The following is a 22,220-nucleotide window of genomic DNA, read 5'->3' on the forward strand; positions in this document are numbered from 1 at the left end:
TTTCTTTCCATCCTTCTTCTAAACTTGTGTGGGTCATGGCTGAAAGCCCTGTGCTGAAGGAAATAAGTAGTGTATCACTTCCTCTGCTTACAAGACCTACCTTGTGTGAAACCATGGTTTCATGGTGGCAGCAGACTCTATTTAAAAGGTTGTCATCACACTGTAGCCATTCCTGTTAGAAGCTTGTGTGCTTGCTTTTGAACCAGATCTGTGAAGTGACCTTGCTAAGAAAGAACAAATCCATAAAGAAAAACCTTGAGTTGGAAAGAATTTTGTCAGTTTGATAACTGCAGGACTTTGATTGGAGAGCAATCAAAAAAAAATCAACACAGCTTCAGGTTTGGAATGGGAAAATCCATTGAGCATAGAAGAGAAAAGGTAGTCATCAAGAATGAATGGCCAAGCAGCACTATTTTTTTTTTCTTTGGCAGCAAAGTAAAATACTGTGGTAACATCTAGCTGCAGCCTGAATTTGTATAATAGAATTTCAGGCTGGCATAAAGTACTGACTTCTGAATAAATTCTTGTGCAGCACTATTTAGAAATTCTACTCTTTAATAAAAGCTGTTAGTTTCTGTGTGTATTTGTAGTATTTTGTGTGATAAATAGTACATAAGGACAGCATCAAGACTTAAAAAGGTATTTCAGTGGGGAGAAGGAATCAGGTGTATACTAATCGTAATATGAAATTACTACAAATCAACCTGATACTGAAAAAGTATTTCTGTTTAACAGAACAGTTAACGATTGGTCTGCATCAAATAATGAAGCTGTAGCATCTTTACTGCAGATGTTAAAGGAACTAAAATCAGATTTATTGTCTCCTCCTGCATCTCAGGTGAGGAAAACAGCATGTATGAGTTCTAATACACACTTCGGTTGTAGTGGTAGTGATTATTGTGTTGTGTTTTTTAACAAATTTTCCTTTTTGCTGTGGGGATAGAAAAAAATAGGAACTCTTCTATTCATACCATCTTTATGTTAGCATATTTAATATCATACTCTTGCACTTTGTGTATTGCAAAGTCTGCTTCTGAAACCATTTTTTCCTAGGTATGTAATAAGTATGTAATAAGCTTGAGGTTATCAAACCCTGGGAAGTGTTGCTGCTTCTTTTGTATGCATCCAGACACAGTTGTTTTCCAGTAAATTGCCAAGCAGTTTTCAAAAAGCGTGGTAGTGGTTTGTGATCTCAGGAGGCATGTCTTGTTTCATGTTTGCAGTATTACAGATATCTTATACCTAGGAATTATTGAAAATTGAACTCAGTTCCATAAAATTTCATATTATTCACCACATAAGTTTGTGCTGTCATAGATATCTTTCTTTCCTATTTAAGAGAGCTCTTCAAATGCATTGCAGCCATTCTGGCCTTTTTTGATTTATGGCTAACAGTCTTCGTTCTGTTAAATTCATCCTTCCTCTACTCCCTCACCTGCTTGATCTACAATTTTGTAGAAGATCCCCAGAAAACCTACCTTTGAGAAAAAGTTGTGAATTTTCAGAACATGAGGCTTTTGGTAACTTCTTTTCTCATGTTCTTTGTAATACAAGTCTGATCTATGAAAAGCTGGCTAGGCATGGTAAAAGCTCTCCCTGTGTTTAACTGCTTACAAAAAACACTAAACAGTTTCCTTCTGTCATCTGTGCAGCCACTTAGGTGGTTGCCAGAAAGATCATTTCCGGCCTTGAGGGAGGGAGATGTAACCTTTTCTGGGTAGGTGTCTCTGAAGTTTGATTTCACTAAGCCTTCCTCTCACAAACCTATATGGCCCTCTGCTGTGGACAAAATGGTCAGAGAGCCTGTGGGGAATAAGGACAACCTTATGGCTCCATTTAAATCTGACTTAGCAGAGGTAAGCTGCTTGTCTGGCTTAGCTTAATCCAAGTTATTACTCTACTGGAATAGGAAAAAAAAAAAAAAAAAAAAGCATATTTGGGCTCTTTTCTTTCCTCTGATGTAATTAGGGCCATTGTCTTTAGAAACTGCTGTAAATGCTTTTCAGTGCTCCTAACTTTTTCCGAGGTCATCATCTTCTGTTAGCAGGCCTCTTAACATTTTGTTTGAGCATTTTTAATTGATTGTTTGAGCAGTTTTAATTTTGTTTGGCATTCACGGTATAGCAGTCTGTTCTGTTGTTGGATCAGACTTCGGTGCTGGAGGAAGCAGTTGTAATGATCACAAAAAATACAGGGACTCTATTTTTGTTTAATGAGAGGTTCCACTTAAAAACCTAAAGACACGTGCTTTACTTTAGCTTAGAGAACAAATGCACCTTGATGTCCTTAGTTCTGTGGTCACAAACATCCCTGCTCTCTGCCTTCTTTTCAGGCTTTTATGTTCTCCAGAATTGCCTCTTGTTTCAGGTTCCTCCCTGAATTTCTCCTTCAGTTAAGTGTGCTGAACTACATGCTCTGGAAACTGAAGGAATTTACTTTTGTTACTTCCTTGGGTTGTGATAAGTAGAGGACTATTAGATATACAGGCAAAATGCTACAGAGGAATTTGTACCAAAATGAATAGGCAGTAATCATGCCAACTGATGCAGTGGAAATCAACCTGATGTATATCAGATAGGACTCCTCAGGTATTACAAGGATCTGTTACTGCCTTCAAATTGAGCTTTTGTAGCTCTGTCTACAGAATGCCTAGGATGGCAGGACTGTAATCCTTACTGGGATGCTTGCTGGCAAGACTAACATAAAGCAGCTTCCCTCCAGTTCAGTGTAATACGGATGGGTTTTGTTTCCCATATTTGAACTATTTTTAATAATAATTATTTGAAGTGTGTTTTGTAGATGATGTCCTCTGCTCTTGTTCTCAAGATGCTATTTTGTCCCACCTCTGTAAGTATAGTGGCACTGATCAGATATATACAGAGGGAAGGAGTAATTTGATTAACAATTAATTTGTAACTTCTTAACTAGGGCTGCTTGTGTATTTCTGTTTACTTTTGTACCATTTAACACCTGAATGCCACTAGTGACTATCAGGATAGTTTTTTAGTTTGTCCATAAAGTTAGGTTATTACTTCTACAGGCAAACATCTCAAGTCAAATAATGTGTGAGAACTATCATAGCTCGTGTACTTTTGTTTTCTTTTTAGATCAGATCTACAGATGATGCTGATTCTGTTCAACAACTGGAAAGAGACGCTTGGCAGCAAGAGAGAAGCATTCTGCAGAATGCATTGAAACGGGCAGAGTCTGAACTGGCTAAAGCAACTGTTGAAATTGAAAACAAACCAGTGGTAGAAACTTCCAGTCCTAAGGTAAAATGATAGTGATGGCTAGCCAATGGAGCTTCTGGAGCTAGTCTGGAGCTTCAGGAGCAGACAGTGCTGTAACCATTAGCACATCATTTAAACCGTTGGCACTTTGCTCTCAGTATCTTGCCTGTTGCACAGATTTGCTGTGTGAGAACTATTACCAACTCAAGGTCATAAAACCATCTGGAAAGTTCAGTCCTTGGTATTATCATTCTTGATCATTGCCCAAGTGATTATTGTCACATGTAGAGCAACTAATTTAGTAATTCTGCTTGGGTTGTCTTTATTATTAATATGATAAAAACTTGCTGTTACAGGGGGGCCAGGCATCGTGCAGTTCAGATTTATAGGGATGAAATCGTTTAGGTTGGAAGACCTTTAAGACAACCAAGTCCAACCATCAGCCTGACTTACTGAGTCCCATCACTAAACCAAGTCCCTCAGTGCCATGCCCACACATCTCTTAAATACTTCTAGGGATGGGGACTCTACCACTTCCCTGGGCAGCCCATGCAATTCTTAACCACCCTTCCTGTGAAGAAATTCTTCCTAATGTCCAGTCTAAATCTCCTCTGACACAATTTGAGAACACTTCCTAATGTCCTGTCACTTGTCAACTGAGAAAAGAAACTAACACTCTTCTCACTACAACCTCCTTTCAGGTAGCTGGTAGAAGAGAGGGATGAGGTCTCCCCTCAGGATCCTCCAGACTAAACAATCCCAATTCCCCCTCACAAACCTTGTTCTCTACTCCCTTCACCAGCTTCATTGCTCTTCTCTCCACAAGGTCAAGCAACTCAGTAGCCTTCCTGTAGTGAGGGGCCCAAAACTGAACACAGCATTCAAGGTGCGGTCTCACCAATGCCGTGTACAAGGGGACAATCACTTCCCTAGTCCTGCTGGCCATGCCGTTTCTGATGCAGACCAGGCTGCCATTGGTGTTTCCTGCTTGCTCATGTTCATCCAGCTTTCAACCAGCATCCCCAGGTTCTTTTCTGCTGGACACCTTTCCAGCCACTAAAGTTTTAAGTATCTGTCAGTTTATGGCATTTAATTTGAACTTAATACTGTAATCTTTTCAGTTGCCATTTTAAAAGGTGATCATATGGTTAAATGATTTTAGAAACTGCATATTAAATTAGGAACATTCTTTCCTCATATGTCCTATGTCAGAAAAGATACTTTTTAACTTTCTTGATATTAGACAGAAACTTGCACCAAAAGTCACCTACCTTTTGTAATCTCTTTCTACATTTAAATGTGAGGGAGATCCAGATTTGTTGTCTAAGCATGAAATTATCAAACATCTAGATTTTTATACTTTTTTTTTCCTAATCTTAAATACTTTTATTCTGACAAATTTAATTATAATTAAGTTAGGTGGGCACTTATACTGATGTGCTTTATGGTTAATATTTAATACAAATGCTATTTTAATTGTTGAAGAGTAAAACAGTGTTAGAATCTCAGGTATGACAATTTTGTTGTGAAACTTTCAGATTTAAGGCAGTCTGACACTCCAAAGTCGGGTGCTTTTAGCTAGGTACAGAGGTGTTGCAGCTGCCCTTGTGTCTGTAGTACAGACAGTACACCAATGAGAAATCATGACAAAACTTTAGTCAAGTCAATACTCCATGGGTGTACAGAAATTCAGTAGACTACCACAAACCTTCTTATATGGTGTTCAGAGTACAATACCACTACTTTGTGACTTGGACAGTTTTGGTGCAGAGTTGGTAGTACAGATACTCATTCAAAAATTCATTTTAAAGAGAAATGTACAATTCTTCCATACTTCATAATTATTAAATAGCTTTCTACAGTATTGCAAAGCAAAATAAGTTTAAATACTGATGCATAACTGATTTGTGGGAAACCTTGCTGGAAAAAACAATCAACTTTTCTGGGCTTAATGTAGCTAAATTTTAATGGCTAGATTTTTTTTTTTCTCCAGATGCAGAAATTATATAGGAAGTACCTAAGAGCAGAGAGCTTTAGAAAGGCTCTAGTTTATCAGAAGAAATACCTCTTGCTGCTCCTCGGCGGATTTCAGGACTGTGAGCAAGCAACCCTGTCTCTAATAGCACGTATGGGAATCTACCCTGCACCTGCAGACCTGCAGCTTTCTGTTTCCCATTCCCGCCCTTTTACCAAGTTCAGATGTGCAGTCAGAGCAGTCATCGCTGTATCAAGGTAAAACCAGAACACTTGTTTTCTTGGAAATATAAAAAAAAATGAATAGTTCCGATGGTTTGTTGTACTTAATATTAAGCAAAAGATTTCTCCAAAACTAGTTCAGATGTGACTCATTAGCTGTAACTTTGGCCAGATTTCTATTTCAGAGTCAGTGCTAAGTTGCATTTGTACTAAACCAAAGATTTGTAAAAGCTGTATCTGTCTTCTTGAGAGATGCTCAGATGCAATATATTTGCAAATCAATGCATAGCAATTACAAACTGATGTCCTTTCAGTTCTTGTCCATTTGGATGCACTGGATATTCTCTCTTGTAATGTTATTGTCTCATCAAAGATGATTTTCCTGTTGAGTTCAATAGCCCTTGTTTCATTGGGCGATTCTGTCATACGCAGTTGTTTACTATGGAGTGGATTTTGATACCTGTGCTTAGAACAATACACCACCTCATAATGTCTTTCGTGTCCATCTAATGAAAAAAGTTTTAAATTTAATAGATAGTTACTTCTGAGCAATCTCCTTGTCTTGTAAAGAATGTTATTAAGAAGCTTAAGACTTCCAGGAGATGGTACAGGATGTCTTTGTACTGTTGTCTTTGAGGTGGATGCTATGATAGCCGTATCAAAGGATGGAGGAAAAGTGACCTCCGAACTAATCCTTTGAGGCAGGAGGAGCTGCCACAAAACTCCCTGGAGGTTAGAGCTGGAGTGGAAGAGCAGTGCCTAAACTTGCAAACATTTCCAGTGCCTCAGGGCCAGATGCAAACCAAGGGTGTTATCTGCCATCCCACAGCTCACAGCATCTGCATCCCAAGACTCAAGAGGATGTTGTGGTTAAGCTCCAATGTCTGTTCCTTTTTTGCCATCCATACTTGAACCATTCTGAGGGACTGGCTTACTGGATTTTTCTTCTTCCCTAGATGTATAGGTTCGCATGGTTGTGTCCTCAATAGATTTCTTCAGTGTTTAGTAACTGTGGGGAAAAAAAAGTACGTAAAAAGATTTAAAAAAAAAAAAAGTAATGTAAACAATCTGCTGTTACCCCAGGCTCTTAAGTTCAGGTCTTCCTGGTGCTGCGTAGGAGTGATGGGTGACATAATCCTCATTGGGAGGACACTGGCAGTAGCTGTGCACTGCACACTGCTGGCTCTGCTGTAAGCAGAAACTTTCAGTGAATTGCAGCGAATTTAGTTTTCTGACATGGCCTGTGGCAGATTGGAGAAGAGCTGGGGTTTCTCAGGCAGTGTTTGCTTGCTCTTTTCATCTTCTTCCCTTACCTGGCTGAAAGCAAGTTTTCTGTGGGCTGGATCTAGCTGTGTCTCCATGATGAATCATATCCATTCAGTTAGCAATATAATGAAAATGGCATTTGAGTCAGTGAAACCAGCTGTTCTGGGATTTTATTATGACAGACCTCTGTCAGCTGTCAAGAATTCTTGTGGATTGTTGTGTTGACCTGCTAGACTTTAAATGTTATTTAATGTAAACCAAGTGTAAATTGTGCTGTGCCTCTGGAACCCTCGGAGTATTGTTGTAAAGCAAAATGGTATAAGCCTTCATTCTAAGGACTGAAATTGAAGAATTCTTTCTCCATTCCTACAAGGATTGTTACTTGTGTTGTTTCATATGATTTGTACCAACAAAGAGTTTAATATTAAATCTTAGTTTATTTTTGCTTGTTGTTAATGATTGTACAAATTAATTTTGTTATCAAGGTTGAAGTTTTTGGTGAAAAAGTGGAACAAACTTTACAGAAAGAGTGCACAGGGTGAAACCATTCCTCACAGTATAGGAGGTAATACAGGTAAGGTGTTGGGGTAGTTATACTTCTTAAATCATAATTTTTCTGTAGTGATGTGTATCATTAAAAAACAAATAAAAAACACAACAAAAAAGGCAAAGTATGTTTGTGTTAACACAGATCTGTTTGTTTCCTCAGCATATAATGATTGAGTTTAAAATGACATTGTAATGACATTGTAAGAACTTAAAATTGAAAACTTACAGAATTCATAATTTTAAAACAGTAGCCAGCTGTTCCTCTTCTCCCTTTACTGCAACTGCTCAAGCTCATTGAACGACCCAATGTTCATTAAACTTATCAAAGAATTTTCATACAGTTTAAAGCTACTTATAGTGGAAATTAATGCCATGAGTTAATAAGACAAGGACAAATACTGCTGTAACAGTACTGAAATTGGTACATGCAATATCAAAAATAAGTCTGAGAAGGGGTGTACTTGTGTTGCCAGAGGTGAAAAAGGGTTTTAAATGGTTCCAGACATATAGAAGAGACTTAATCTGATGACAGGTTAACTGTTGTATCTGTTAAGTGCTGTCGTAGATGACAAACAGAATCAGATGGATGGATGGTCTGATAGAATTCAGTAAGGGTTGTGTTCCTTTGAGTTGCTTACAGATATGTTTATAAGAACTCGAACAAACATCCTAATATGGGACTCAATATTGTACAACTGTCCCATTATATGTAATATTCCAATTGTGGCTTTGAACACTAAACAAAATTCAGATTTAATGGTACATTTTCCATTACGTGATACATGAACACACTACATCATTTTCAGTATTCTAAGTCAGGAATACTTATTAAAAATAAATAAATAAATGACACCGTTCCTATATATTATTGTTGTGTTCCTACAAAACTTGAATCCTGAAATACATTCTTAACTTTTAACCTCACTACAAAATTGCATCTGGCAGCCTCACAAAAGGAGAAATCAAATCATTTATACTGATTTAAAAGAGGACTTATCTGTCTGGGTTATTTGTTATTAAAAATACAACAAATTCCTCTTCTTTTTCTGCTATCTGTGTCGCAACCAGAAAAGTGTAAGTCAACACTTAACATACATACATAGAGAAAAAAATAGTTATTAGAATTTCTTGGAAAAAAAAAATTTGCTTGTGTCAGATGTTGGAATGTGCAGATATGGCAATAGCTGACGAGAAAGTAAGTCTGGAGAAGGAAAACAATGCAAGTTCTCCATTTGCAGAAAACAATTTGAACACTGAAACGTCAAATTTCTGTTAAATCTGATTTAAAAATATAAAAAAGGCATTAGTTGAAATATATTTTCTATCGGTGCATTTAAAACCAAAACCAAATGTATGCTGCTGCAATTCTTGTGTTTTTATTTATTTATTTATTGGTTGTATTTATAATAGGCTGTTTTGAGTGGGTTCTCAGTGAATACTTTTAAACTGTTTTCTTCTTAATACAGCCTCTGGTGCTAGAACGGAAATTCTGAAACAGCAGCTCCTAGCTGTTAATGTCAGCTCTCCCCCAACCCGGGACACTGGGTTGTGTCACAGAACCAGCTCTGGGAGATTTTTGAGCCACTCCCCCAGATCCTCTCACTGGTCACACAACAGGTCAGTCTGCAGTCTGCATTCTGTGTAATCGCCATATTGGACAGTCTTTCCTAAAAATGTAACAACTTATTGGAGGAGGTACTTGAACAAGAAGAGGTATTTGTTTTCTTAGGTCTGGTAAGTATTTAATTTGGTTCAAGATGCTACAGGAGAAGAAAATTTCTCATTTTCTTTGAGTATGTCTGATGTTCTTGGACTGAGAATACTTCTAGTGGTATTCCCCAATTTCATTTGGACAGGCTGAAGTATTTAAAATGGTAATGTCTGTTATCTTCTTTGAGGGGTAATTCTTGTGCTTTTGCCTTCTAAACTGGAGATTTATTTTAAGAATGCAAGAAAGTAGGTTCACCTTCCAGCGGAAGTGGCTCTTCTACCATAGGACAGTGTTGCATTAGTATTAGTTGCCTTCGGACAGTGAACACGCTGAATGGGAGGTGGGGAACTTGCTGTGTGTTTTTTTTCCAGTTTTTCATGAATTATGTCCAGTTCTGCACAGGAATATGATCCCAGATGATTGTTGCTGGGTTGGATGTCACAGGTGGCATTTTGCACAGTGCTGCTAAGAAAACGCCTGAGCTGCAAGCTCAGTGCTGGAGCTGGAGGGACGTGGCCTTCATTTGTTGTTGATCTTCCCAGTTCCAGGCTCTCCAAGCTCCCAGAGTAACCTCAAATAATGCATAGCCACAAGTTATTCCTCATCTGTGGCTTCCTTCTTATAATACAGACTTGTAGCAGTTGATGTGAACGGTAGCATTTCACAGTTCCATCAGCTTGGCATGGTTTTTTTTAACTTTCTTGTTATAAATTGGATACTTTATGAATAAAATCGTCTGCTGGTTAAAGAAAACTGAGCATTGTGATTTAACCAGGTAGGCTGCTGAGTACCACACAGCCTCTCTCTCACTTGCCCTCTTTGGGATGGGGAAGTGAACTGTAAAAGTTAAAATGAGAGAACTTGTGGACTGAGATAAAGACTCGGGGGGGGGGGGGGGGGGGGGGGAGGTGAGGGGAGGGCGAATGGGATGGACAGGTGATGTACAAGGCAATTGCTTACCTGGGCTGACATGCCCATCCAGATCTTAAGCAACAGTAGCTTCCCTTGGCCAATGCCCCCAGTTTTATTGCTGAGCATGATGCCGTGGTATGGGACATCCCTTTGGCCAGTCTGGGTCAGCTGTCCTGCTGCTTCTGTCCCCTCCCAGCTCATTGTGTACCCCCAGCCTCCTCACTTGCAGGGCAGCATGAGAAGCTGAAAAGTCCTTGACTTATTTTATTTGTTCCAGAGCAGTGTTTACATTATCAATGTGTTATCAATGATATTTTCATCCTAAATCCAAAACACAGCACCATACCAGCTGCTATGAAGAAAATAAACTCTATCACAGCCAAAACCAGGGGCACTGAGTAACAAGAAAATAGCTGTGGTCATCTGTGGGTGCTCAAAGTCAGCAGATGCTCCAAATTGTTTTAGTTGTTGATTTTTGTTGTTTTTCTGTCTTTTAACATTTCTGGCTAATTTGGGAAACAGGATAGGGCAGCACTTGTTGGGAAGGATAGATAGTACTTTGTTTTGCATAGAACTTAGCAGAACATTTTGGAGAGTTGTAGACTTGCAAGCATTTCCCAAAAGCCTAAATTCTACCCTATCCTATTCCTCTGACTCTGCATGCATCAGGGTCTGATAGAAACAGTAGCCGACAGCTTACCTATTGAGAAGTCAACCGTACTGTATGGAACAAGGATAATAACAGTAATAGGCACCGACTGTGTAGTCTGAATGATTGGGTTAGTGATAGCTAAAGTCAAATGTGGATGCAAAATAGGTGAAATGATGTCTGTTCTTTCTTATTTCCTGGCAAAGATACACAGAAGGAAATTAATGGATAGGAACTACCTTTCATTAATCAAAAGGTGCAGGGGAAGGAAAACCTCCCAACTCTGGAGTAGCAGTATGTTTGCATAGAGTGTCCCCACAAATGTATCTTTCTTATCTGTTAATCATGTAGAGAAAAGAAATACAGACAGAGTGTATCACCTAGAGGGTCCTATGGGATTTTTCAAGATAGCCCTTTACCTGCTGACCAGGAGAGTATGCACTCGGATGCAGCATACTATTCTCTAGTCCTTCTCCACAGAAGTAGGACTTTTCTCACTTGGGCATTTGATCTTACATCTGACTGCAGCTTTCTTACCTGAGGGACTTCTGGTTGCATATCAGGAGAGTGAGAGTTGTTGGTATTCCAGTTCTTACCAAAGCATTTTTTTGAATCCCTTGTATACAAAGCTGCCTAGCCTATTTTGTTTTCAATCCAGGTATATGTGAGGTTTTGGTGATGGTGGTGTTTACTGATTTTCTAGTTTGCTTTGTATTATTTGTATTGAAATACTGTCTGTATGAATAAATTAATTAAATTAGAGCGTGTGTTGTGGTTTAACCCAGCCAGCAGCTAAGCATCACACAGCCATTTGCTCACCCTCCCCCCTCCCTCTCTGGGACGGGGGAGAGAATCAGAAAGAAATGAAAGCCTGTGGTTTGAGATAAAGACAGTTTATTAGGACAGGAAAGAAAGGAAAATAACAACAATAATGATAATAGTACTACTAATAATAGTGTGTACGACACAAGTGATGCACAATGCAATTGCTCGCCACCTGCTGACCGATGCCCAGCCTATCTGCGAGCAGCCAGCCCCCCCACCCTGGCCAGCTCCCCCATATTGTTCAGCATGACATCAGATGGTATGGAATACCCCTTTGGCCAGTTTGGGTCAGCTGTCCTGGGTCTGTCCCTTCCCAGCTCCTGCTGCACCCCCAGTCTGCCCACTAGCAGGACAGTGTGAGAAGCTGAAAAGTCCTTGGCTTAGTGTAAGCACTTCTCTGGAGCAACTAAAACATCAGCATGGTATCAATATTATTCTCATCCTAAATCCCAAACACAGCACCCTACCGGCTACTAGAAGGGAAATTAACTCAATCCCAGATGAAACCAGGACAGCATGCAATAAGAACAAAATTCTTTGTTTTCCTTTTTAAGATTGACTCCATCCACAAGTTCAGCTTCAGAAAAGTCATTTGTGCCTATTCAGGATCCTGAACGATCACTAACAGAATATATCCATCGCTTGGAGGTTATCCAGCAAAGACTAGGAGGTGTGCAACTAGGTAAGAGGAACCATGCTACCTCTTAGAACTGCAAGCAGTCTGGGTTTCTTTTAACAAGGGTCTTCCTACAATACTTAAGGACTCTGCCTATATTATACTCTGCCTATAATACTTAAAGAATGTAAAGAGCATCATTCATCATTTTAATGAATAATTTGGGGGGGGATAGAAAGAAATAAGTCTCTGAAACTAAACCTTTTTGTGAATCATATCTAAAATTAGTCCAAGTGTGGCATTTCTCAGAATAACTTCAGTGAAATTCTTCAGAGATAAAGGTGAATAATTTCCATGCAATTTTTTTCCCCTCCTGTTATCAAAAAGTCTAAGTTAGCAAGTTGTGTATTTTAAATGAAGTGTATGGAGTTAACTTACAATGATTCTCTGACTTAAAGGTAATAGTTGAATAGGGCTGCCTCTGTAGCATGAACTATCATATTTCCCTCATTTGTCACTGTAGAGGTATTACTCTATGTAGCTAACACCTCAACCACTCCCCCTCCTCAAAGTAAAATGGGGAGAAAATATGATGGAAAGATATGATTAGATGTGTGCTCCATTGTTTTCTTATTTTTGGGACTTAGATCTAAACTGTTTCTGGTGTATTAGTATTTCTGGATTGCAAGCAATGTGGCTGTGATTGTCAGGAAAAAGACAAGTCTGCTTAATTCAAGTACTTATTAACAAGAAGTTATAAAAGTATAGTGAAGTTAGTGAAGCAGTAATTCTAAATGAAACACCTATTAAAACAGCAGCATAATATTTACAGTATGCACAAACACAGGAGTGGCTCACACAGTCCATCCCATGGCTGCTCCAGGAAAGATCATGCTTCTGCACACCAATCCCAGCAGGTGGCTGGGGGAGAGGGCGCCCATGCTAGCTTAAGTCACTGACAAGAATGAGATCATGCTTACCATGGTCCAAATCATCCCCTTACCAGGGAGCAGTACAAGGCTCCAGTGCCTCCTGCTGCGTGACTCCACTGACTCTATGCAGTTAGAAGGACCTGCTGGCAGATATTCCTCTAGGGTCTTTGGAGCATATTCCCCAAAACTTGCTTTACCCATCCAGGTTTATGTTACTGAGTTTCCTGGTCTCAACATCTGTGGACCATCAAGTCAGATAATGTTATTAATGTTTTTGTCCAACTGTTACCCCTTCATCTGCTATTGCTCCTTCCTTCCCTGTATTGCTTCTGGCTGCTCATTCCCAGGATCAGTTGTTTAATTCAGAAAGTCAATCTTGGGTCACTACGGTCACTGTTTTCTAGGTGACGGCACCTATATGTTTCTTTCACTGAGCATAACCATTGTCAACTGCTGTTTCCCAGGCAGTCTTTCATTTTATAACTGTCCTTCAGCTTATGCCCAAAGATGTGTGGTTTTATGTTGGTTGACCTGAGATGAGGAAAAAAATACTTCAGTGAACCTGCAGACTGACTTCTGTGGCAGTCACTTGTATTCTTATTGCTGACCACTTCTTTGGTCTTTACCAGCAGATCATCTCTGAGGTGATTTTATGGGAGAAGGAGTAGGCATTCAATTGCTGATCACGGTATTAAATAGTGACTCTTGGCCCTGCAGTTACTGCAGATACTCATTCAAAACACATCTACTTCAGTGGTTCCTCAATTCAATGTTCAGTCTGAACATTTAATCTACATTGTAGAGATACTGTATTCTCATTCAGTTCCCCACAAATTATGGAAGGTATCGGTAATTGTGAGTAGTACTGGTTTATGCATTTGGAAAATAATTTTTAAAGTTAACTTTGAGGCAAATTCTTTTACATGTTGCAGTCATAGTACATTTTTAGTGTTCACCTTGAAAATTTAAACTTGAAAATCACATGATTTTCTCTCTAGAAAGAGAGAAATGCTGGCTTTGAAGTTCATAGGAGCCTGGTATAGCTGGACAATAGCTCTGGTGAAAGTCCAGAACGTTGCTTGTTTTTCTCTCTGGCTTGATCTAATACAAGTTAAAAAAAAAATAAAGTTAAAAGTCTAACTTTGCTTACAGCTCCTAGTCTTGCTTATATCTCTAAAACCAACAGCTACAATGACACTTCCATGTGGAAACTTGGACATTGTTCTCAGCAGGACTTTTCCTAGAACCCTTAACATGATTGCTTTTTTTTCCTTCTCCTGAATACTGTAATCGTTTATGGCAGATGCAGATAACCAAATGTTAGAATTGAAACCTGATAGTATTTCACAGACTATTTTGTGTTATGCTAAGTGTGAAGTACTTTACTGGAACACAATTTAGAGCACAGTGCATACCATTTTTGAAATTTTCATGTTACCAGAATGACATTGCAAGGAGTTACAGAATGATGCAGTGATTTAGAACAGCGCTTTGAGCAAAATGAGTTCCTAGGTGCTAATGAACTTTACAACATCTACTCAATCACAATACTTGGTCCAGCAACAGAATGCACATTGAATCATCGCAAGACGGGTTGGGTTGAACTAAGCAATTCTGTTGCTGTGTGTATACCCGTGATTGAGCATTTTTCTTAATGTGTGAATGTTTGCTTTGTCAGGATTGTAAGCTTTCAAGTCTTGTTTTGTATTGTTCCTAGGTGGCTTGTGAAAATGGTAATTGCTTTCAGTGTAGCTCATGTGAAGCACATTGAGGAAATAACATGCTGCTAACTGCATCCTGTTGGTTCATAACACAAGCAGTTTTCTAATATTGATTTGTTTTATTTATATTTAGGAAAAGTTCCAGGCCCACCTCGACAGAGAAACATGAAAAAGTGATCCAAATGCTTCTGAAATCTGAACCGCGAAACCTCCTAGTTACTGGTTCCTTCTGAGTTATTCCCTAGCAAATGGAAGCACTTGTCATCTCTTGTGCAAATGAATAAAGGGCAGTGCTTTTGCATCAGATTTTTATATGACTTTTTATTATATTTTAGTACTTTTAAGAGGAAATTACTTTTCGCTAAGAACAATGTTTTACGTTGTCATATGGAATTAATACTAAGTTAACAGCTGAAGTGTGCTGGCATCACTATTGTCAGTTGTCTGTTTATTTTTCTATAGTGTATAGCTGGATTCTTTGTTTAAAAAAAAGTTATTAAAATGGCATTTTATTAGTGAATTCTTACAGTGTATGGTTATGTTTCCACCTTACAAATCTTTACTTTTTTTTTCTGTTAAAATTACTTGGGTTTTAATATTTCTGTAAGATCATTGACTAACAGAATATCTAAAAAAAAAAAACCCTCCCAAATCTCAAAGATGCATGTAGCCTTCTGTGAATTTAGGATTTGCTTTTTTTTTTTTTTTTTATTTCCCTCAGTCTCTCATGATATTCCAGTTCAGTGTCAAGCCACTACTCCCTGAATTCTTCTGTGATTGAGCTTGTTCTAATACAAGTAACAAAAAAAGTCTAACCTTGCTTTCAAATCCTAGTCTTGCTAATATCCTTAAATCAACAGCTACAGAGGTGCTTCCACATGGAAACTCTGATATTGTTCTTAGGACTTTTCCTAGGAACTTTAACACCATGACTACACTCATGATATATTTGGTGTTCCTGGATAATCAGTATTACTGAATTCATGCCAGAAGTTTCTGTGCCACTTGGCAGTATGGATGTGGAGGTCTGGTACCAACCTTTGGAGCAGGAAGATAACGCTCCTGACAAGAGTTTTGGAGGTGCTGGACTGCCCCTGCTACTCTTGGCTCCTCAACAGTTGTTTCTGTCTGTTGATTGTAGCCTGACTCAACAAACTGTTGTCCCTGACAAATCTGGGTATTTTTGTGATTTTTCTGGTGGGAGCATCCAATGCTGTATTTCTGGGTCACAGGAGCAAAGCGAGACACTCTGCAGGCTCATGCCTTCAGCCCTGAGAAAGCATAGCTGCCCTTGGGCAATGTTGTGACTTAGTGATGAATCTCCTGTGAGTCATTCCGCACCTAGGTGCTATTTCCCACAGGCCTGCTGTAGGTGGAGTAGAGAACATTTCAGTTCTTCCTTTGCCCCTTGCCAGGCTGCTGGTTCCAGAGGCAAATGTGCAAACAGGAGCCACATGGTGCTCTGCAGACCACAGCTGAGCTTTGCGCCAGCCCTTTAAGAACTTCTGTTAGAGACAACACAGTATGACATCCTGGCTATTCTTCAAGAAATTAGTAATGCACTGCCTTCTTGATGTTCAGTAAGAGCTTCCCCAGTGCCTGCTGTCACTAATAGTGAGCTAGCACTGTGCTAATTCTATAAACTTTGAGAGCTTTTACTAGGCTGGCTGAAGGTTGCATTGGAAAAAAATAATAATAGCAAACAAGCTAGCTAGCTTTGGAAATGAGCTTTGGGCTTCTCATCAGTATTGTGATAACAGGTAAGAAATGTCCTGTCACTTGAGCTAGAGGTACTAGGTAACTTTGCATGGAAGAGGAAATAAAAGTTCTGCATATTGTAGGATCCCACCCACGTTGCTGCAAAGGCTGACTCAGTCTTCTACTATCCCTGGTAATGGACCTGTACATTGTCCTATACCTGGGTTAGGGTCAGTGTGTGCATGTGATCCAGTTTGTGCAATGTGCAAATTACTGACTATTATCCTATGACTGCTACTGGAGAACCTATTACACCTGATTTGGCATAAATTTAAGAGATTTAATGAACAAAACCAGTACCTAATTTGGTATAAAAGCTTGCCAAGAAGGAGTTAACTTCTGTAAAGTTCTAAACCCATTCAAATTGACAAAGTAAATTTATGCTGGATCAGTAACTTATTATTTTTTTAAAATCTGATTCTAGTGCTAGATTTAGAATTCTGTCAAACTGCACACCTCTGAATGCTGTTGGTGTCCTTTTTGTCCTACACAGCATTCGTGTATCTTCCATTATAAATAATGTCTGTCCATTTCTAGACCAGCATTCAAGACTGACACTAAATAAGACTCGTGATTTCACGCTTGTATGTGAACCTGTCGCATTAAGGGGGTGTAGGTGATTAACCATTACGGGCCAGATTCAGGGTACTGAACTATCACGGTCACAGATTCGCTAATAACATATTAACCAATATGGGTCTGGTCGGGTTCAGGGTACTGAACTGTCACGCTCACAGATTCACCAACAATGTAACACGCCCGCACTCTAGTCACGTTCAATGAGAACTATCATGGCTAGGAACAATGCAATTTATTACAGCAAGAGGTACACAGGTTCTTTGAATTACCGGCGATAATTACTGTCTGCAAAAGCAAGCTGGCATGCATGAAATACACAGGAACACAGCCTGGCTATTAACGCGTTAAAAGGCACAAAGACTATAGAGGTTTCTAAGTTTCCACAGAGACACCCAGTAAAACCAAGTGTTCATATCTCACCCAAAGGCATCCTAATGGGGGGGGGGGGGGGGGGGGGGGGGGGGGGCGGGAAGAGAGGCTCAGCCCATCGACTGATCTCAGAAGTCAGGATGTCCTCATGATGGTATCTCCCCTGACAATAGTAGCCTCCCTACCATCCTCTCTCTCTCTCTTAGGCCAATTTGTATTATTTTTTTATCTTTTAGGTGGAGCTTCAGTGACTAGTCAGGCATATCTTGGTTATGATTGGTGGAAAGTTTTCCTGTCTTTGTTTAAAGGTGTAGGCTCCAAGAAATTCAGAGCGCGTGCTCAGTGATGGGTGGTCGCACCTTGGAGGTGGGCAGCTTTTGGGATGGAGGTGTGTTTTGGTATTATAATGAGCAAAAGTTCCCTAGAGTACAGCATGTTGTCAAAAACATGACAGGTTGTTGGCTCAGGGTAGCAAAAGTGCAGCTAATCGGTCTCGGTGTGCACAAGAACAATCGAGTCCCCACCTGGTCACAGAGCTTAGCCACTGTGTCTCCACTCCACTCTATGCTCCTTAGAGTCAGCACACCAGGTTCCCCTAGTGCGATAGCATCTAAAGTTGGAAGCCTAGGGAACGCTCAGGTAATGCAGCTACGCTCTTCCCTGAAAGCCTCTTCAATGCTATACATTTACTTTATAATATGAATATTAGTTTTATTTCCTAGTTACTTTAGGCAATTACACCACATAATCCACCCCGTGACTATAGTCACTCAAGCTTCACAACATTTGGAATGTGTCAGGTATATCACATACTATCTTGGAACGAGATTCATCAAGTATATTATGTAGCGATACTAAACGTTTCATCATGATTCAGAGTTAAACATACAAACTAATTGTTATCATAAAGCATAATACAATGAGTATTAACAAAACGACAACAGGGTGAAGAATTTTGTTGAAGATTCCTGTGGCAGTTGGTGACTATCCAAAGTGTCCCACCAATGGTGTTTTTCATCTCTCTTTACTCTTTCCATCACTCAGTGTACTTCAATATCATGATGGACAGTAATCAGAGTCTTTCACCCATTTTCTCGACCTTGTTTCATCAGCTGCTTTAAGTCTTCATGTAACAGTAATTTCTTCATCAAGGTAAGGTTCATTCCAATTGGAGTAGGCAGCAGATCATGAAGCAAGATATAATTGGACGCAATAAGCTGATAAGAGGTGACGGAGCTGAGTAACTAAAGTCACATCCTGGAATTTTGGTAAAATTACAAACACAAACTTTAGAATGATTACTGGTATCTACAATAGCATTATCTATGACTATAGCATCACAATGGAAACACAACCATGCAAACACAACCTTTCCCAATATATACAAGTACAGTTTCAAGGGTCTCATTAGGATGTATCTCAAAGTAGCAAATACTTTGTTCAGTGTCAAGATGAATGTCTTGGGCTTCGAGTATGTTACTCTCACAGATGAAGCCTTTTTGTCCATGCACAATACATGCATTCACATCCATTGTTTGCCACTTTCCTCCCTTTTGATGGGCCCATACTTTACGCTCTTTAGGATAAAGTATAGTTCCATTATGACTGAGTCCTAATGCAATGTTTGGATATACATGTATATGCATTGCTTATGGTAAGTATAAAGGCAATAATTTTATCACTTTCTGCATAATAGGTAAAGTTGACTAACTGCCACCATGCTTGAAACTCCTTTTCAAATTCTGAAGCATTATCTCAAATCAATTCTTGAATTTCAGTGGGTAAAGTTCCTCTTTCTCCCTCTCTAATAATAGCTGCTGCTACAGACTGTATCCAAAACTGCACTTGGATGCAGCTCAAGGCAAGGGACGTATTGCCTTGGGTTTTTCCAAGGGCATTTACAATTAATTGATGATCCTTTTCTTCAATTTGTTCCCAATGGGGTAAAATGTCTGATAGAAGCCATTGACTTGCTCCTAAGGCCAATAAGGATGATTTTATTGGTCATTCCAATTTCCTTAGGTTGTGTGTAGTAGCAGTTATTCTACTCATTAGGACCTCAGCATCAATGCTATTTAATGCACCTAATCCTGTTCCCAGTAACCCAGTTGTATCCTGTGGCATGCACCGAGATTGTTTCAGAGAACGTAGATATTAAAGTGTAGCGCTAGCTCTACCCTTTAGAGACCAGCTAGGGTTAAAGAGAACTTGTTGTTGTCCCATATTTTTAACTAGGTAAAGACCTGTGTTGAAGATGGAAGGAGTTAGACTAATGGGAGGCCGAGTTGGTACATTTTCAAATATCTGCAGGGGCAGAGGCTTCTTATCCTTTGCAGTCAATGAAGATGTTGCTGTATTGATCATAAATTCAAATAGTAATTCTGTGCCTCTGTAACCCCAAAGACAGTACACAATTATAGGCTTGGTGGAAGTAAAATTCTGCCAGCAATCAGAATTTGGTTCAGTTATTTTGCTACAATCAGTACTATAAGTCTGTGGTCTGGTAGAATCAGCATAAATTATCTTAATTTCAGTCGGCCTATTGTAAGTAGATCCGTTAGTTATTCGGCAACTGATTTGTATTGTCTGGCCAGAAGTGACTTGAAGTTCAGCCATTCTTAGAGAATCATTCCAACTCCATTCATCTTTTGAAAATATTTTGTATCCATGTAAAACTAAAGTAGAGAGATTTATTTCCTTTTTGTTTTGAGATGTTCCAGTGATTGCTCTATACCGTGACAATGCAAGGTTAGATGTCATGGTGAAACACCTCAGCTCCATGCACAACCACAGTAGTGAAGTTTAAGTTTTCCCTGATGGCATGTGTTCCCATAATCCAGTGTATTTAACATGGGCTTGGGACCATGGCCATTTTGTGACTTTTTGGCTATGAACCAAACGGGATTGCATCAAGGTCAGGGTAAAGAATAATATTATTAATCCAAACTGTTGATTCATCATTCTCCAGCTTCCAAATATCTGAATTCCAAAATATCGGAAGTCAATCAGGCGGGGCAGTAGGCCGGCTTTGTTGACCAGGGAGGGATCTTCTGGATCTTAGGCATAAAAAGAAAGTGTATGGCTGCTGGAAGCAGGGTCAGGCAACATGGAAGGACTACAGGGATGATGTTCGCATTTGTAGGGAGAAAATTTTGTGCGGCCAAAGCCCAACTAGAGTTGAAGCTGGCCAGGTCTATGGGAGACAATAAAAAGGGCTTTTTTAAATATGTGACGAAACATCACACCAAAAAACATCACACGATGGGTGAACAGTTGGCTGACAGGTAGGGCTCAAAGGGTTGTGGTAAATGGGTTACATCAGGCTGGTGGATGGTCACCAGTGGGGTCCCCCAAGGCTCCATTTTAGGGACAGTTCTTTTCAGTGTTTTCATAAATGATTTGGATGTAGGACTAGAAGGTGTTTTGAGCAAATTTGCTGATGATACTAAACTTGGAGGAGTTGTTGACTCTGTTGAGGGTGGAAAGGCCTTGCAGGGAGATCTGGACAGATTGGAGAGCTGGGCGATCACCAACCAAATGAAGTTTAATAAGAGCAAGTGCTGGGTCCTGCACCTGGGATGGGGCAACCCTGGCTATACATATAGACTGCAGGACGAGACGCTGGAGAGCAGCCCCGCAGAGAGGGATCTGGGGGTTGTGGTTGACAGGAAGTTGAATATGAGCCAGCAGTGTGCCCTGGCAGCCAGGAGGGCCAACCGTATCCTGGGGTGCATCAAGCACGGCATTGCTAGTCGGTTGAGGGAAGTGATTGTCCTGCTCTACTCTGCGCTGATGCGGCCTCACCTCGAGTACTGTGTGCAGTTCTGGGCACCACATGCCCAGAAAAGAGGAAAAGAGGAGGCTGGAAAAGTGCAGGCTGAGGGGAGACCTCATCACGGCCTACAGCTTCCCCACGAGGGGGAGTGGAGGCGCAGGCGTCGATCTGTTCTCTTTAGTGACCAGTGATAGGACCTGAGGGAATGGTGTCAGGCTGTGACAGAGGCGGTTCAGGATGGGTATCAGGAAGAGGTTCTTCACTGAAAGGGTGGTTGCGCTCTGAAAGAGGCTCCCCAGGGACGCAGTCACAGCACCAAGCCTGTTGGAGTTTAAGAAGTGTTTGTACTGTGCTCTTAGTCATATGGTCTGAATTTTTGGGTAGACCTGTGTGGTGCCAGGAGTTGGACTTGATGGACTTCCAACTTGGGATATTCTATGATTCTACGATTCCTTACACCTGTCACACATGCACCTCACTAGTGAGTTGTCCTGTATTCAGAATAAACAGAGACTCTTCATCCTCTGTCATTTTCCTTCCTGCTGAAGAGGGAGGGCCCATAGGGATACCAGCTGTGGTGGAAGAGACATGTTCTGCTGCAACACCACTCAAGGAGGAGAAGGTGCAGAGAAAATGCCTACTTCGAAGGGTCAGGGGGGTTGCACTGCCACTGCCTCGCGTGTGAGGCCCTTCCGCGGGCGTCGCTACCGGAGGGCGCAGGCTCCGCCTGAAGCCCCTGCTCCGGGCCCACCGCCACCGCGGGTCCTCGCCTTGCCTGCGCCGCCAGGGGGCAGGCGCCCGGGGCTGCGGCGGCGGCTGCGCGGTGCGCGGGGGCCGGGCCGGTGCGGCGCGGCGCTTCCTCCCGCTCCCCGCCCGTCGCTTCCGCGCGTTGCGGCCGCGGCCGCTCCCCGTCCTCCCGCCTGGGGCCGTGCTGGGCGGCGGCTGCGGCGGGGCCCGCGCCATGGCGGCGGAGCGGGGGGGCTGCTCCCTGGACGCGGTGCCGCTGCCACCCGAGGTGCGCGAGAGCCTGGCGGAGCTGGAGCTGGAGCTGTCGGAAGGTGAGAGCGGGGCCGGGGGGGGGGCTCTTCTCCCCGGGCCGGGCCGGGGCGCGGTGCCTCTGCTGCGGCAGGAG

The 22,220-nt window shown here is 40.9% G+C and overlaps 2 protein-coding genes across 6 annotated transcripts in view; both read left to right on the forward strand.

Annotated features, from left to right (window-relative positions):
- The window catches only part of PCNT (pericentrin), a 102,880-nt gene extending 87,753 nt beyond the window's left edge, over positions 1–15,127 (forward strand). For all 3 annotated transcript variants that reach the window (XM_035570633.2, XM_035570641.2, XM_050711578.1), the window contains 7 exons: positions 736–838; positions 3,108–3,272; positions 5,224–5,462; positions 7,178–7,266; positions 8,708–8,858; positions 11,893–12,020; positions 14,741–15,127. In XM_035570633.2, the coding sequence (XP_035426526.1) occupies positions 736–838; positions 3,108–3,272; positions 5,224–5,462; positions 7,178–7,266; positions 8,708–8,858; positions 11,893–12,020; positions 14,741–14,784 (919 nt within the window). In that variant the 3' untranslated portion in view covers positions 14,785–15,127. The remainder of the gene's footprint in view (positions 1–735; positions 839–3,107; positions 3,273–5,223; positions 5,463–7,177; positions 7,267–8,707; positions 8,859–11,892; positions 12,021–14,740) is intronic.
- A 6,803-nt stretch (positions 15,128–21,930) lies between these two features.
- The window catches only part of DIP2A (disco interacting protein 2 homolog A), a 121,590-nt gene continuing 121,300 nt past the window's right edge, over positions 21,931–22,220 (forward strand). For 2 of the 3 annotated variants that reach the window (XR_007708440.1, XM_050711382.1), the window contains exon 1: positions 21,954–22,146. Coding sequence is in view for 2 of the 3 variants with exons in the window: in XM_050711382.1 (XP_050567339.1) it covers positions 22,050–22,146 (97 nt within the window). In the remaining variant the exon portion in view is untranslated. Of the gene's footprint in view, positions 22,147–22,220 lie in introns of all 3 variants that reach the window. The other variant, XM_035570655.2, reaches the window with a different exon arrangement.

Source organism: Cygnus atratus, chromosome 6 (assembly GCF_013377495.2).
Source record: "Cygnus atratus isolate AKBS03 ecotype Queensland, Australia chromosome 6, CAtr_DNAZoo_HiC_assembly, whole genome shotgun sequence".
In the NCBI taxonomy this organism is placed as follows: Eukaryota; Metazoa; Chordata; class Aves; order Anseriformes; family Anatidae; genus Cygnus; species Cygnus atratus.